Genomic DNA, 17,131 nt, shown 5'->3' with positions numbered 1-17,131 from the left:
AGTTATCGCCATATTGCCCTTCCAAACTGTGATTTTACTATTAAATGCCATGTTTTACACCTATTACACCACTGGAACTTCAATATAGAACAATTTAAAGGATTTTCTGTGGTGTTAAGAGTTTATTAATTCCTAGAAAGCGAGATAGAGGTTTAGAGAAATGTCACGAGTGTAAGGGAGCGACTCTATATTAACCCATAGCTCGCTGTCTCCTCTCATGTGATTTGATGACGTCACCAGAAATCAATGACGTCAAACTCGCAATTTTCACTCCAACCACGCACTCCTCAAAGCCCAAAATAACATGGAGTACCTATAATCACCTAATAAATCCCTCAAATTAAAATGGAGTTTCAAAAATGAATAATAAATGAGATAAAGGTTTGTATACATGGCCACCCCCTCCCTTCCCATCACCCCCCCTACAGTCAGTGCACAGATCGAAGGGCCGCCTGTCACTCGTATTTTCCTGCTATTTTCTGGACAAAGACACACGTACACCCTTCACTATGGTAATATATGGGGAGGCTTACCCTTTATCTATTATTTGTGCAAGTGTGGCGTGCTAACTTAAGGGGGTAAGGGAGATATGAGGGGAAATAAGGGTGTGTGTGTGTGTGTGTGTGTGTGTGTGTGTGTGTGTGTGTGTATTGTATTTAAGTAAGATATTTCGTGTGTGTGTGTGAGGTCAGATTACGTGAGGTCATGTCCCTCTCTCTGCTGGGTCAATTGGTCAGGTCAGGTTAGAGATGTGTGTGTGTGTGTGTGTGTGCGCGTTCCAGTACAAATTGCAGTTTTTGGTGAGTTTTGAGTGTCACCAGCCATGGAGTGTGTGTGACGTGACTCGTGTTTACTGGTGACATGAGGTCTTATATTTATTGTTCCTGTGTCTAGCAACTCTGGGGACCTCCTGGGAAAGCGGGGTTGTAGTGCGGGGGCCTGGGGAGGAGGAAATCTAACCTAACCTAATTTCTGTCCTGAAGTTATTATTAATTTCCAATAGGATAAAATTGTGTTAGAAATGCTGATAGACCTAACTTAACTTAACCTGACCTAAATTCTGTCCTGAAGTTATTTTTCATTTCCGATAAGGTGAAATGGGGTTAGAGATCCTCGTAGACCTAACCTAAATTTTGTCCTGAAGTTATTATTGATTTCCGACAGGGTAAAATTGTGTTAGAAATGCTGATAGACCTAACCTAACTTAAATTCTGTCGTGAAGTTATTGTTAATTTCCGATAGGGTAAAATGGGTCTACAAATGGTGGTATGGTAGGGGTGTGACAGGCTGTGGGAATGTGTATGGTTACTTGTGGTGTATTTCGTCAAACTGCAATGATGACTATTTCCGGCGCTAATTAATATTTTTCATGTAATCACTTTTTTCTGCGCCAAATCATGTTTACCGAGCTTACTTCTAAAGGCCCGTCCACACCAGCACACACCACCAGCACACAGCTGCACACACCACCGTCCACACCTGCACACACCGGTTATACCAGCACACACCACATCCATCCACACCTGCACACACCGCCGTCCACACCAGCACATACCACCGTCCACACCAGTACACACAGGTTATACCAGCACACACCGCCATCCACACCAGCACACACCACCATCCACACCTGCACACACCACCGTCCACACCTGCACAAACCACTGTCCACACCTGCACACATCGTCCACACCAGCACATACCACCGTCCACACCAGTACACACAGGTTATACCAGCACACACCGCCATCCACACCGGCAAACACCACCGTCCACACCAGCAAACACCACCGTCCACACCAGCACACATCACTGTCCACACCAGCACACACCATCCACACTTGCACACACATCGTCCACACCAGCACACACCACCGTCCACACCTGCACACACCATCCACACCAGCACACACCGTCCACACCAGCACACACCACCATCTGCAGACACAAGCAAGAAATGGTGTTGGTGGCACACACACCACCTCTCTTGGCAGACAAAGTTGGTGGTGCAAGTGGAGCAAGAACAGTGTGTGGAGTGACTCGTTGCCAGACCAGTGACAGGACCCACCATTAACCAGCCCACTCTGGAAGCCTGCTAGAAATTGTTACAACACCACACAGCCTGCTAGAAATTGTTACAACACCACACAACCTGCTAGAAATTGTTACACCACCACACAGCCTGCTAGAAATTGTTACAACACCACACAGCCTGCTAGAAATTGTTACAACACCACACAGCCTGCTAGAAATTGTTACACCACCACACAGCCTGCTAGAAATTGTTACACCACCACACAGCCTGCTAGAAATTGTTACACCACACAGCCTGCTAGAAATTGTTACACTACCACACAGCCTGCTAGAAATTGTTACAACACCACACAGCCTGCTAGAAATTGTTACAACACCACACAACCTGCTAGAAATTGTTACAACACCACACAGCCTGCTAGAAATTGTTACAACACCACACAGCCTGCTAGAAATTGTAACACCACCACACAGCCTGCTAGAAATTGTTACAACACCACACAGCCTGCTAGAAATTGTTACAACACCACACAGCCTGCTAGAAATTGTTACAACACCACAAAGCTTGCTAGAAATTGTTACAACACCACACAGCCTGCTAGAAATTGTTACAACACCACACAGCCTGCTAGAAATTATTACAACACCACACAGCCTGCTAGAAATTGTTACAACACCACACAACCTGCTAGAAATTGTTACAACACCACACAGCCTACTAGAAATTGTTACAACACCACACAGCCTGCTAGAAATTGTTACAACACCACACAGCCTGCTAGAAATTGTTACAACACCACACAGCCTGCTAGAAATTGTTACAACACCACACAGCCTGCTAGAAATTGTTACAACACCACACAGCCTGCTAGAAATTGTTACAACACCACACAACCTGCTAGAAATTGTTACACCACCACACAGCCTGCTAGAAATTGTTACACCACCACACAGCCTGCTAGAAATTGTTACAACACCACACAGCCTGCTAGAAATTGTAACACCACCACACAGCCTGCTAGAAATTGTTACAACACCACACAGCCTGCTAGAAATTGTTACAACACCACACAGCTTGCTAGAAATTGTTACACCACCACACAGCCTGCTAGAAATTGTTACAACACCACAAAGCTTGCTAGAAATTGTTACAACACCACACAGCCTACTAGAAATTGTTACAACACCACACAGCCTGCTAGAAATTGTTACACCACCACACAGCCTGCTAGAAATTATTACACTACCACACAGCCTGCTAGAAATTGTTACAACACCACACAGCCTGCTAGAAATTGTAACACCACCACACAGCCTGCTAGAAATTGTTACAACACCACACAGCTTGCTAGAAATTGTTACAACACCACACAGCCTGCTAGAAATTGTTCCAACACCACACAGCCTGCTAGAAATTGTTACAACACCACACAGCTTGCTAGAAATTGTTACAACACCACACAGCTTGCTAGAAATTGTTCCAACACCACACAGCCTGCTAGAAATTGTTACAACACCACACAGCTTGCTAGAAATTGTTACAACACCACAGCCTGCTAGAAATTGTTACAACACCACACAGCCTGCTAGAAATTGTTACAACACCACACAGCCTGCTAGAAATTGTTACAACACCACACAGCCTGCTAGAAATTGTTACAACACCACACAGCCTGCTAGAAATTGTTACAACACCAGGCTGCAGTTGTCGCACCACCTCACCCTCCCTCGGCAGAAGGCAAACTGGCCAAACAGCTCCGTGGACAGCATCACAGCTCCTCCCTTCCTTATTTGGCTTTTCTATGCTGTTTTTTTTTTTTTTCATGTTTTTCTTCGTCCTATTTTTTGCTGTTTATTTATTTGTTTATTTTTAACTGAGTTTGTTTTATTTTCTATTTTATTATTTTTGCTCTTCACTGATTTTTTCATTCTTTATTTGTCCTTCTATGCTGTTTTGTTTTGTGTTTTGTTTTTATATAAATATTTTTCCTTTTCCTTCTCTGTTTATTTGTGTGTCCAGACTGTGTGAGTGTGTGGCCACCAACACAGACACTCTATGCTGGTGTGGACGGACTTTTACCTAACATTTTCTTATTTTCTTCTTTTTAAGGCATAAGAGAGGGAAAGCCAGGAAGGGCAACAACAAAAAAAAAAAAAAAAAGAAAGATCCATTTAGTAGCCAGCCCCCTTGCATGTCTGAGTTAGCCACAAGAGAGGGACAAATGTCTTCATGCCTAACCTAACCAAACCTAACTATTCCTATACAGGCGGGCGGCATGGACCGGGCGGGAAAGATTCCGAAGCTGAGGGATGCAGAGTCAGAGGCATTGCTGGGCAGTGTGTGGGGTGTGTCTGGGCCAGGTAAGTGCTCTCTCTCTCTCTCTCTCTCTCTCTCTCTCTCTCTCTCTCTCTCTCTCTCTCTCTCTCTCTCTCTCTCTCTCTCTCTCTCTCTCTCTCTCTCTCTCTCTCTCTCTCTCTCTCTCTCTCTCTCTCTCTAATGGTAGAGAAAGAGGAAGAGGAGGAGAAAATAAGGGAGAGAGAGACAGGAGTATTAAGGAAGGAAAGGAGAAGGAGGAGGAGGAGAAAGGGAAGAGGAAGAGGAAGAAGAGGAGGGAGGGAGATAAGAAGTATGTAGCAGAATGACAGATAAGAAAGATAGTATTGAGATGATGAAGACAAATATTTGAAGAGTTAGCTGAGAAAAGGATGAAAGAATGAGAATACTGGTTAACTCTTGCACTAGGGAGGTGGACAGAATAGTGAAGGAAGGAGAGAAAAGAGAAAAAAAATAGGAAAAGGATGAAAGATTGAGAATATTGAAGGTGGACAAAATAGTGATGAAAGAATATAGTATGTACCACTGTCACCATCACCTTCACTATCACCATCACCATTGTTCACTAATATCACAATTAACATCATGAAACTAGAAATTTTAGATATAAAAATTAAAAAGATTAGAAAATATTTGAAAATGATGTAGATTCACCATCCTTACTGTCACCATCACCATCACTAACCTTGCAGTGGTGACGGCCAAGAACATGAGTGGGTCAGCTATGTACGAGCTGGTGCGTGTGGGCCATCAGGAGCTGGTGGGGGAGATCATCCGACTTGAGGGAGACATGGCCACCATCCAGGTAATGCCTCACTGGTTCTTGTGTGGTTCTTACATGATTCTTTGGTTCTTTGTTAGTCTGTGTTTGGTTGTTACTTGGTGTTTGTTTGGCTGTTATTTGGTGTTTGCTTGGTGTGGTGGCAGCTGTACACATCTCAGACTGATGTGATGTAATGTGGCACAGCTCACTCTTAAGTCCCAGTGCTTGATATCACCACACCAAAGCTAACTTCATCATAGCATACCACACCACACCACACATACCATACCACACCACACCACACCACACCACCACACACACTGCACCACACCACACCACACCAAACCACACCAAACCAAACCAAACCAAACCAAACTTAACCTAACCTAACTTCACTTCACCTAACTTCCCCCCTCCCTTACCCCCCCCCAGGTGTACGAAGATACATCAGGGGTGACAGTGGGCGACCCTGTGATGAAGACCGGCAAGCCCCTCTCGGTGGAGCTGGGGCCGGGCATCATGGGTAACATCTACGACGGCATTCAGCGACCTCTGCAGGAAATCTGTGACATTACCCAGTCCATCTACATCCCCAAGGGCATCTCCACCCCCGCCCTCTCCCGCTCCAAGATGTGGGGGTTCCAGCCAGAGAAAGGGATCAAGGTGTGTCTCTATCTGTCTGTCTGTTTGTATGTATGTCTGTTAGTGTGTGTGTGTGTGTGTGTTTTGTCTTTCTATCTCTTTTTATGTTTGAAATTATGTGTGTCTGTCTGTCTGAAAGTATGTGTGTGTGTGTGTGTGTGTGTGTGTATTTACCTAATTGTATTTACCTAATTGTAACATACGGGAAAAGAGCTATGCTCGTGTTGTCCCGTCTCCATATCTATTAATGTCCAGCTTTTTCTTAAAATCATGAATATTCCTTGCGGTGACCACTTCCACGTCTAAACTATTCCATGCTTCCACCCTTCTATGAGGGAAGCTATATTTTTCACATCTCTCCTATAAGTGGCCATTTTAGTTTTTCCCATGCCCTCTCGACATTCTTTCATTCCACATACACAGATCTTCCCTATCCATTTTTCCATGCCAATCATCACTCTGTATATTGCTATCAGGTCTCCCCTTTCTCTTCTGTTTTCCAGGGTCGGAAGTTGCATTCTTTTCAGTCTGTCTTCATAAGTCAAATCTCTTAAGTCAGGCACCATTTTGTTGCAGCCCTCTGTACTTTCTCTAGTTTCCTTATGTGTTTCTTTAAGTTCGAGCCCACTGTATTGTTGCATATTCAAGCCTCGGTCTTATCATTGCAGTAATTATTTTCTTCATCATTTCTTCATCTAAATATCTGAACGCCACTCTTATGTTCCTCAATAAGTTCAATACTTCTCCAATTATTTTGTTTATATGTCTCTCTGGCGATAGGTCATTGGTAATTGTCACCCCAAGGTCTTTTTCTTCATGACTGGTTTTATGTCTTCATTTCCTATCTTGTACATACTCCTGATTCTTCTTTCACTCTTGCCAAACTCTATTTTCTTGCATTTTGTCGTGTTGAACTCCATTTGCCATGTACAGCTCCATTTCCATATTCTGTCCAAGTCTTCCTGGAGTAGTTCGCAATCTTTGTCACATCTCACTTTTCTTAACAATTTTGCATCGTCTGCAAATAGGCTCACATAACTGGACACCCCATCCACCATGTCATTTATGTAGACCGCGAACATTACTGGTGCCAACACTGATCCCTGTGGAACTCCACTCTCCACCAAGCCCCATTCTGATGGTCTGTCCTTAATTATTGTTCTCATTTCTCTTCCTACCAAAAGTCTTCCATCCATTTTAGTAAACTGCCATGCACTCCTCCTACCATTTCAAGTTTCCAGATCAGTCTCCGGTGTGGTACCTTATCAAAGGCCTTTTTTAAATCCAGATATATTCCATCAGCCCAACCATCTCTTTCCTGTATTACATCTATCACCCTCGAATAGTAACATATCAGGTTTGTCGTGCATGAACGCCCTTTTCTAAAACCAAATTGACACTCACAAAGTATGTCATTTTTCTCCAAGAAGTCTGTCCATCTATTCTTCACCACCCTCTCACACATCTTAGCTACCACACTTGTAAGTGACACTGGTCTATAGTTCAATGGGTCTCTCTTGTTACCTGATTTATAGATTGGGACAATGTTAGCTCTTTTCCAGTCTTGGGGCACTACACCTTCCCTTAATGAGGCATCAATTACTTCACAAACTTTTTCTGCCAGTTGCTCCCTGCATTCTCTTAAAATCCATCCTGATACCCCATCAGGTCCCACAGCTTTTCTCACTTCTAAACTCCCCATCATGTTCTTGATCTCCTCCACAGTTACTTGAAACTCCTTCATAATCCCTTTCTGTTCCATTACCAGTGGTTTGTCAAAAGCAGTCTCCTTTGTGAATACCTTCCGAAAGCATCCATTCATAGCCTCTGCCATTTCCTGGGATCTTCACTGCATACTCCATTTACTTCTAAACTTTCAATACTTTCTCTATTTTTGATGTTGTTGTTCACATGTCTGTAAAAAGCCTTGGTTGGTCTTTACATTTATCAATTATATCCTTTTCTTGTTTCTTTCTTTCTTCTCTTCTAATCAACACATATTCATTTCTTGCTCTTTTGTAACTTTCCCACTGCTTAATCCGTCTTTTCCTTCTCCACCTCTTCCATGCATCCTCTTTTCTTGTTCTAGCCTTTTCACATCTATCGTTAAACCAGTCCTGCTTTCCAACTTCTCTATGTTGTCTTATTGGTACAAATTTTTCTCACCTTCTTTGTATATTTTTATAAATTCCTTCCACTTTTCATTTGCTCCTTAGCACTCTTGAATTTCATCCAATTTGTCTCTTGAAAGAATTTCTTTAGGTTTCCAAAATCTGTCTTGGCATAATTCCATCTTCCCACTTTATATTCTTCATTTCTTCTAGATTTCTCTTCATCTATCACCTTGAACTCCAAAACTGCATGATCACTCTTTGCTAAAGGGCACTCCACCCTCATCTCCTCAATGACCATTGGCTCTGTACTAAAGACCAAGTCCAGTCTTGACGATGCTCCCTCTCCTCCAAACCTAGTATCTTCTTTGACCCACTGAGTTAACACATTTTCCATTGCCAGTGTCAATAGTGTATTTCCCATGTTGTCTCTGATCCTTCCATTGACCAGTCCTCCCAACACACCTCTTTACAATTAAAATCTCCCATCATTATAGTTCGTTCACAGCCACCCAACATTTCTTCCAGACATGTTCCTGTATCACTTATCATTTCTTCATATTCCTGTACTGACCATGCATTTGTCTTAGGTGGTACGTACACCACTATGTAGTGCCTCTTTTTCCTTCATTAGTTTCTGCTCTGATCTTTAGCACTTCTGCCTTTCCCATACCTTCTTTCACTTGATCCACCTTTATATCTTTTTAACCAGCAACATCACTCCTCCTCCCATCTTACCTACTCTATTTCTTTTCCAAACATTATATTTCCTTCTCCAACCATCATCAGGTCTTCTCCCTCTCTCAGTTTTGTTTCAGTAAGACCCACAATATCTGGGTTCTTGTCCCTCAAGTAATCGTTGAGTTCTAAAATCCCGATATCACTCCATTTATGTTGGAATACATTACATTCCGCTCATACGTAAGTTTCTTTAGTCCTTTCTTGCTGTACTTTTCTGGGTTATGAACCACTTCCTCAGTCTCATATCCAAGATTCTCCAGAAAAACTCTTTCTTCTCCTCTTCTGTCCTCTCTTCATTTTTTTCAAAGCCTCCTTTCTCAACTCATTTAACATTTCTCTTTCCTTTTCACCGAGATCTCTTCTCAACCAAATCTTCCTTGTTGTTTCCTGCTGGGCTAGCCTCCATGACTTCTCCACCAATTCATCTACATCCTTTTGTGACTTAAGTTTGATTCTTATTGGCCTCATACCTTCTCTGTGTGAACTTTCCAATTCTATGGAAGTCCTCTATTTCTTGTACTAGGTCTTTTCCTCCTCCTGCACCACATTAATGATATTATTTATCACCTTTTTTATGTTTTTCTCTCTCCATTTTACTCGGTGTCTTATCCTCCTCCACACCAAATATCACCACACATCTCTTTTTGTCTACAGTTTCCCTCACCAATGTCTCATTTGACTTAATAACCTTCACAACTTTCTCAGCAATCTTCTCTTCTATGATCTGTTGATCTATAATTTCAGCAAGGCCCAAAGTTTTCTCCCCAGACTCTTTGATTTCCTTTTCCAGACTTGCAACTTTGTAATTTACCTCCTTTCTTTCCACTTCCTGACTTTTGTGTGTGTGTGTGTGTGTGTGTGTGTGTGTAATTCACTGTTTGATCTGCTGCAGTCTCTGACGAGACAGCCAGACGTTACTCTACGGAACGAGCTCAGAGCTCATTATTTCCGATCTTGGGATAGGTCTGTGTGTGTGTGTATTTACCTAGTTGTAGTTTTACAGGGCTTTATGCTCGTGTGGCCTTGTCTCCATATCTACACTTATCCAATTTTTCTTTAAAACTATGCACACTCATTGCTGACACCACTTCTTCACTCAAACTGTTCAACGTCTCAACACATCTTTGTGGGAAACTATATTTTTTAACATCTCTCTGACATCTTCCCTTTCTCATCTTTTTACTATGCGATCTTGTGCTTCGAATTTCATATTCTTCTCTCAGGATCAGTTTCTCATTATCCACTTGGTCCATTCCGTTGATCAATTTATAAAATTGTATCATATCACCTCTCTCCCTTCTCTGTTCCAGGGTTGGTAGATCCATAGCCTTTAGTCTCTTCCCATATGTCATCCCTTCAAATTCTGGAACCATTCTTGTAGCAATTTTTTGTAGTCTCTCCAACTTCCTTATGTGTTTATTTTTATGAAGGGTGTGTGTGTGCATCTGTGTGTCTTTCTCTCTCCAAATGTTTCAAAAGTCTGTGTCTGTCTGTGTATCTGTCTGTGTCTAAAAATGCACCTCTCCTCAGGTTGGCAGCCACATCACAGGGGGCGACCTTTTTGGCACTGTGGCGGAGAACTCCATCATTGACCACAGGATCATCCTGCCCCCAAAGGCCCGCGGCACTGTCACCTACCTGGCCGCCCCGGGGAACTACACCGTCGACGAAACTGTGCTGGAGGTGGAGTTTGATGGGGAGAAGCACAAGTACTCCATGATGCAGGTGTGTACGTGTAGGTGTGTGTTGGGGCTGGTGTGGGTAAGTTTGTGAGGTCTAGGTAGTGTGTGTGTGTGTGTGTGTGAGTGTGTCTTGGTTGGATAATTGTGTATAGAAGTCTTGCTAATCTGTTGCTAGAATTGTAAAAAACACCCTTAAATACTTGGATTACACACATTTCTATACTCCTTCACACACACACACACACACACACACACACACACACACACACACACACACACACACACACACACACTGTTAATTCCATCCTCTTTTGACAGGTATGGCCCGTGCGTCAACCTCGTCCAGTGAGTGAGAAGCTGCATGCCAACCACCCACTGCTGACAGGACAAAGGGTGCTGGATGCCCTCTTCCCGTGCGTCCAGGGTGGCACCACGGCCATCCCTGGTGCCTTCGGATGTGGCAAGACCTGCATCTCCCAGGCTCTCTCCAAGTACTCCAACTCAAATGTCATTATCTATGTTGGATGTGGAGAGCGAGGCAACGAGATGGCTGAGGTGAGGATGGTGGTGGTGGTGTAGTGGTGTGTGGTGTTGTAGGGTGATGATGAGGATGTGGTATGGTGGTGAGGTGTGGCTTGATGAGGGTGGTGGTGATTGGGGGTGATGGTGGTGGTGGTGGTGTGGTAGTGGTGGTTGAGGTGATGGTGAGTGGGGCAGGGTGTGTTATGGTGTGGTGAGGGTGGTATGGTGTGGTGGTGATAGAGGGGATGTGGTGTAGTGGGAGTGTTGTTGTGGTGGTGTGGTTATAATGATGAGTACCACTGCATGTAGATTGCTTGAGAGAGAGAGAGAGAGAAAGCAGAATTTGTTCCTTAGCCCTCCACAATTTTCTTTAATCTCACATCACTCAGTCCCCCCCCCACACACAGAGAGAGAGAGAGAGAGAGAGTGTGTGAGTGACTGTGTGTGAGTGAGTGAGTGGCTGCAACCTCCACCCCTCCCCTGACCCTGTGTGCCTGGCTGTAGGTGCTGCGTGACTTCCCTGAGCTGGAGTTGGAGGTGAATGGCAAGAAGGAGTCCATCATGAAGCGCACGTCACTGGTGGCCAACACATCCAACATGCCCGTGGCTGCCCGAGAGGCCTCCATCTACACCGGCATCACACTGTCCGAGTACTTCCGTGACATGGGCCTGCATGTGTCCATGATGGCCGACAGTACCTCCCGCTGGGCCGAGGCTCTTAGGGAGATCTCAGGCGTCTCGCTGAAATGCCTGCCGACTCTGGCTACCCGGCCTACCTCGGCGCACGTCTGGCCTCCTTCTACGAGCGTGCTGGCCGCGTTAAGTGCTTGGGCAACCCCGAGAGAGAAGGCTCCGTCACCATCGTGGGCGCTGTGTCCCCCCCTGGTGGTGACTTCTCCGACCCTGTCACCTCCGCCACACTGGGCATTGTGCAGGTGTTCTGGGGTCTGGACAAGAAGCTGGCCCAACGCAAGCACTTCCCCTCCGTCAATTGGCTGCAGTCCTACTCCAAGTACCTCCGTGCCCTCGAGGAGTTCTATGACTTGCAGTACCCAGAGTTTGTCAGCTACAGGTGTGTGTGTGTGTGTTTACCTAGTTGTATTTACCTAGTTGTACTTTTACAGGACCTGGGCTTTACGCTCATGTCCTGTGTTATCATTCCTTCACTCCTTCAATCCTTCACTCTAACTCCTTCACTCTCACTCTCTCACTTGCACTTCCTCATTCTCTCACTCCTCACTCTTTTCCTCCTTCACTCTCATTCCTTCACTTCTTCACTCCTTCATTCCCTTACTCATTTCCTTCACTCTCACTCTTTCACTCCCTCACTCCTTCATTTCCTCACTCCTTCACTTCCTCACTCCTTCATTTCCTCACTCCTTCATTTCCTCACTCCTTCACTCCCTTACTCCTGTATTTTACTCTCACTTCTTCACTCACTTTTTCATTGTCACTCCCACTCCTTCACTCTTTCACTGTCACTCCCACTCCTTCACTCCCTCACTCTTTCACTGTCACTCCCACTCCTTCACTCCCTCACTCTTTCACTGTCACTCCCACTCCTTCACTCCCTCACTCTTTCACTGTCACTCCCACTCCTTCACTCCCTCACTCTTTCACTGTCACTCCCTCCTTCACTCCCTCACTCTTTCACTGTCACTCCCACTCTTTCACTGTCACTCCCACTCCTTCACTCCCTCACTCTTTCACTGTCACTCCCACTCCTTCACTCCCTCACTCTTTCACTGTCACTCCCACTCCTTCACTCCCTCACTCTTTCACTGTCACTCCCACTCTTTCACTGTCACTCCCACTCCTTCACTCCCTCACTCTTTCACTGTCACTCCCACTCCTTCACTCCCTCACTCTTTCACTGTCACTCCCACTCCTTCACTCCCTCACTCTTTCACTGTCATATTCACTGTCACTCCCTCTCTCTCACTCCTTCACTTCTGCAGGACCAAGGTGAAGGAGATCCTGCAGGAGGAGGATGACTTGGCAGAAATTGTGCAGCTGGTAGGCAAGGCTTCCCTCTCAGACGCAGACAAGATCACGCTGGAGGTGGCTCGCATCATCAAGGACGACTTCCTGCAGCAAAACTCATACACGCCATATGATCGCTTCTGTCCCTTCTACAAGACAGTGGCCATGATGAGGAACATTGTGGCCTTCTACGACATGTCCCGCCAGATTGTCAACCGCACGGCACAAAGTGATAACAAGGTAGTGTACTGCTGTGTGTGTGTGAGAGAGAGAGAGAGCAGCATCACTATTTTATTAGCAGGTCACTTGGCAAAACTTTCTTACGTTACTCTTTACCAGTCTGTGTCGTGTGTGTGTGTGTGTGTGTTTGTGTTGTGTTGTGATGCTTTCTTTTTGTTTTTTTTATGTAAGGGACAACTGGCCACGAGCAACAAGAAACGTGGTAAAAAAAGAGAAAATGCCCACTGAGGTGCCAGTCCCTTAAAACTGAATAAGAAACAGGGCTCTTTGGCTGATATAGGAGTCATCATATTTTTTTTTTTCATTTATTTATTTATTTATTTTTTTTTTTTCCAATTCTGAATCTTGAATAAAGAGTGTATGTGTGTGTAGATGCATGTAGTTTTGTGTGAAGGAAGGGAGTTATGTTTAGAGGGCAGGCTGTGATCCCCCCTGGTGTTGTGAGACAGAAAGGGAATCATGGAGTGAGGTCACAGCTGGCATTAATGAAGAGTTCACACCACTTTCAGAACCAGTGCTATTAGGGTTTTAGCAGGTGTCTACTGCCTCCTGTTGTGTTGTGTCTGTGTTGTCTGATGTGTGTTATAACGCTGTGTTTGTGTCTTGTCTTGTGTATGTTGTCATGTCTGTATTGTCTTTTCTGTGTTGTGATGCTGCTGTGTTTCTGTGTTGCCATGGTGCTGTGTGTTGCAGTGTTGGTGTGTGTTGGTGTGTTGCCATGTCCTCACACTCCATTGCTCCGTCCTCCACAGGTGACTTGGCAAATCATCCGTGACTCAATGGGGCAGATCCTGTACGAACTTTCCTCCATGAAGTTCAAGGACACCTTCAAGGAGGGCGAGGCAAAGGTCAAGAAGGACTTTGACGAGATCTACGAGAACATCCAGCTGGCCTTCAGGAACCTAGAGGACTAAGGCAGCGGCGGCGGCAGCGACAGCAGCAGTGCCAAGACAGGACTCCCCTCTCTGTCTCCTGTCATGATTGTTCTTTGTTTGTCTGAGTCAGAGTGTTGGTGGGCTTGCTGGACTCAGGGCTGCTGGGTGGCCGGGCTGAGACACTGGGTAGTCATGCATAATGTAGGTTAGTGACTTAAAACGTGTAAAGAAAGCACTGTAATGTGTGTGAGTGTGAGTGTGTGGCAGGGGTTGAGGTAGGTGAGGACACAGACACACACACACCATCACTGCCTCACAATCACCTCAAATACTTAATCTTTCCTTCACAAACAGTCAAAGTGGCAACATTGTGACCAAAGCCTTTAGACATGTAAAAAACTGAACCGTTCACACACACACACACACACTCACACAATCTGCATCTTTAAGTAAATAAATGATGATGGAAATACAAAACAAATTTATTACACATTTAAGGCAACTAGCAGTCAAATGGACCTTTTCACACACACACACACACACACACACACACACACTCTGCCTCTCTAAGTAAACAAGAGATGATGGGAATACAAAGCAAATTTACCACAATTAAGGGAACTGGCATATCGAGTGGGCCTTTTTAAAATTTTTGTTGCCCTTGGCCAGCTTCCCTTCTTGCATAGAAGAAAAGGAAATAAAAATCAACTAAGCAGAGAGTGAGAGAGTGAGGCAGTGGTGACAATAGTGCTGTCTCTAGTCCTCATCTGCCTGAGTTCCTGCCACAAGCTAGGTGGAGCAGAGCCTCTCATGACAACACAGCATCTGACCATCCCTTCCTGTTTGCCTGTTTGTTGGTGGGTTTGGCAGCTGGGAGGTGTAGTGGTGCATAATGTAGTGTAGTGAGCTAGTGTGTAGTGTCAGGGGGACTTAATGTAAAGGGTTGTGTATGTAAGTGTGTGCTAGACTGAGGTTTACGTATTTCTAAAGGGGAAATGTATAACTGAGTGAACAAATGGAAGAAAAGGAAGGTCAAATTGAGGGATTTTAAAGTCTAAAGAGGAAATATATGAGTTATGAAGAAATAGAAGGAAAAGGAGGTTAGATTAATGCTTTCTTAATTCTAAAGAGGAAATATATGAGGAAATTAGCAAATAGAAGGAGAGGAGGGAAGTATTTATTAGTAAATTTGGACAGTGAAGAAAGGTGTTTTGTGGTGAATTAAAAAAAAAATATATATAAGACAGATTAGGGTTTTAAAACAGCAGGAAGAAGTAAAACACCTGAGTTATATTAGTAAAATGAACCAAAAGGAGGAGGATGTAGGGAAAAGCATAAAAGAAGAGAGAAAAGAAAAAAATAAATATCATAAAATGTAAAATGAAGGAGTAATGAAGTAAATAAATGATAAATTGGAAAAAAGGACAAAATCAAGGAAGAATTTAAACAACAATAAAAATGAGTATGAGGCAACAGAAGACATGCACTGGAAATAGACCCAAATTAAACAGAGATGGGATAGGCAGTAATAGAGAGAGAGAGAGAGAGAGAGAGAGAGAGCAAATGAGAGCAAGCAATCAAGCCAGCACCCACGCAGTATTGGTGAGGTAAGAGAGGCCTTCCCAAGCAGCACTGTAGTCACCAGTCACCAGTCCTTGCCTTGTGGTGACCTTATATTTATACAGCAAGAGAGAGAGAAGAGTGTGGTGGGATTCCATGTACATAGAATCAAGTATTGTTATATTAAGTTGTTCGTGCAATGTATAAAAAAAAAGTCCACACCAGCTGGGCCTCCTTTGTTGTTGTTGTTGATTACTCTCCGGTGTTGTGGTGTAGATGTAGGGTAAATAGTGCCGTTAACAGTGCCGTGGTGTGGCGTGGTGTTGTGTCACGTCGCGCCACGGCCAGAACAAATTAATCCTCCGTGCACAAGTGTCCGAAAATAGAAAGAAAGTAATTAATGGCGGGATCATAGTTGTACGTACATTCCAGACCAGCTGTATGAAGTGTCTGTGTATATTTGTGTATTTCACTGTGTATAAAGAGACTTGGTGGGAATGTTGCAGTTTGCCTCACCTTGTGCTGATGCAGAGAAAGGGGGGGGGACTTGGCAACACTGCTTTACTTTGCCTTGTGCTGAGTGCAGGAGGGAGGGAGGGGAAAACTTTGTGGGCAACACTGCTTGAAATGTGTTTGGAAAATTTGAGTTCACTTCCTCTATGAATTAATGATATGTTGCGATTAATTACTCTTCATACTCTTCCTTGTCTCTCTTCTCCTCCTCCTCCTCCTCCTCCTCCTCCTCCTCCTCCTCCTTTTCTTCTTCTTCTTCTTCTTCTTCTTCTTCTTCTTCTTCTTCTTCTTCTTCTTCTTCTTCTTCTTCTTCTTCTTCTTCTTCTTCTTCTTCTTCTTCTTTCTCTCTCTTCTCCTTTCTTCTTTCCTTCCTTAATTCCTGTTTATCTCCTCTCCTTCCTCCCTTCTTCTTCTCCTCACTTTTCCTCCTCCTCCTCCTCCTCTTTCTCCTCCTTTTCTTCCTTCCTGTTCCTCTCCCTTCATCCCTTCTTCTCTTCCTTACTTTTCCTTCTCCTCCTCCTCCTCCTCTTCCTCCTCCTCCTCCTCCTCCTCTATCATTATGAACAGGATATGAAGGAAGGTTCAGAGAGAGAGAGAGCAAAACGCATCACTTGTCTTTATCGTGTCGTGAAATATGTGTCAGTGTTTCAGCGAGTGACACAATGAATCAGAGTTACCGTGTCCCCGTGTCACTGTGTCATCACTTGCCTGACTTATTGACACACACACATTGTTTTATTGTTTTTTTTTTTTTTTTTTTTTATCTGGGCAAAATAGAGGTCATTTGATTGTGATTGTTATATTTTGTCAATAAATTAACAGTAGTTCCTCTCTCTCTCTCTCTCTCTCTCTCTCTCTCTCTCTCTCTCTCTCTCTCTCTCTCTCTCTCAAGGAAGGAAATCATGAAAACTCCATTTTTTTATTCTTTTCTTTTTCCGCTTATAATTAGACTCTCTCTCTCTCTCTCTCTCTCTCTCTCTCTCTCTTGAATATTATGTGACTTTTCTGGGATCACCTGTGTATCTGGCTGACGCTACGGCGTAATAAATTAGTCAAATCAAATTCTCTCTCTCTCTCTCTCTCTCTCTCTCTCTCTCTCTCTCTCTCTGAAATAAATCATGAAAAAAGCT

The 17,131-nt window shown here is 44.1% G+C and overlaps 1 protein-coding gene across 1 annotated transcript; it reads left to right on the top strand.

Moving 5' to 3' along the window:
- The first annotated feature begins 381 nt into the window (after positions 1–381).
- Positions 382–15,986, top strand: LOC123511865 (V-type proton ATPase catalytic subunit A-like). The gene is given in 10 exon segments (XM_045267916.1): positions 382–512; positions 4,302–4,395; positions 5,062–5,174; positions 5,565–5,795; positions 10,157–10,351; positions 10,627–10,863; positions 11,335–11,563; positions 11,566–11,902; positions 12,789–13,053; positions 13,806–15,986. Coding segments are annotated over 10 exon segments (1,866 nt in total). The 5' UTR covers positions 382–509; the 3' UTR covers positions 13,968–15,986.
- The last annotated feature ends 1,145 nt before the right edge of the window (positions 15,987–17,131 follow it).

Source organism: Portunus trituberculatus, chromosome 32, assembly GCF_017591435.1.
Source record: "Portunus trituberculatus isolate SZX2019 chromosome 32, ASM1759143v1, whole genome shotgun sequence".
Classification (NCBI taxonomy): domain Eukaryota; kingdom Metazoa; phylum Arthropoda; class Malacostraca; order Decapoda; family Portunidae; genus Portunus; species Portunus trituberculatus.
This window is presented reverse-complemented; position numbering and strand designations above follow the sequence as displayed.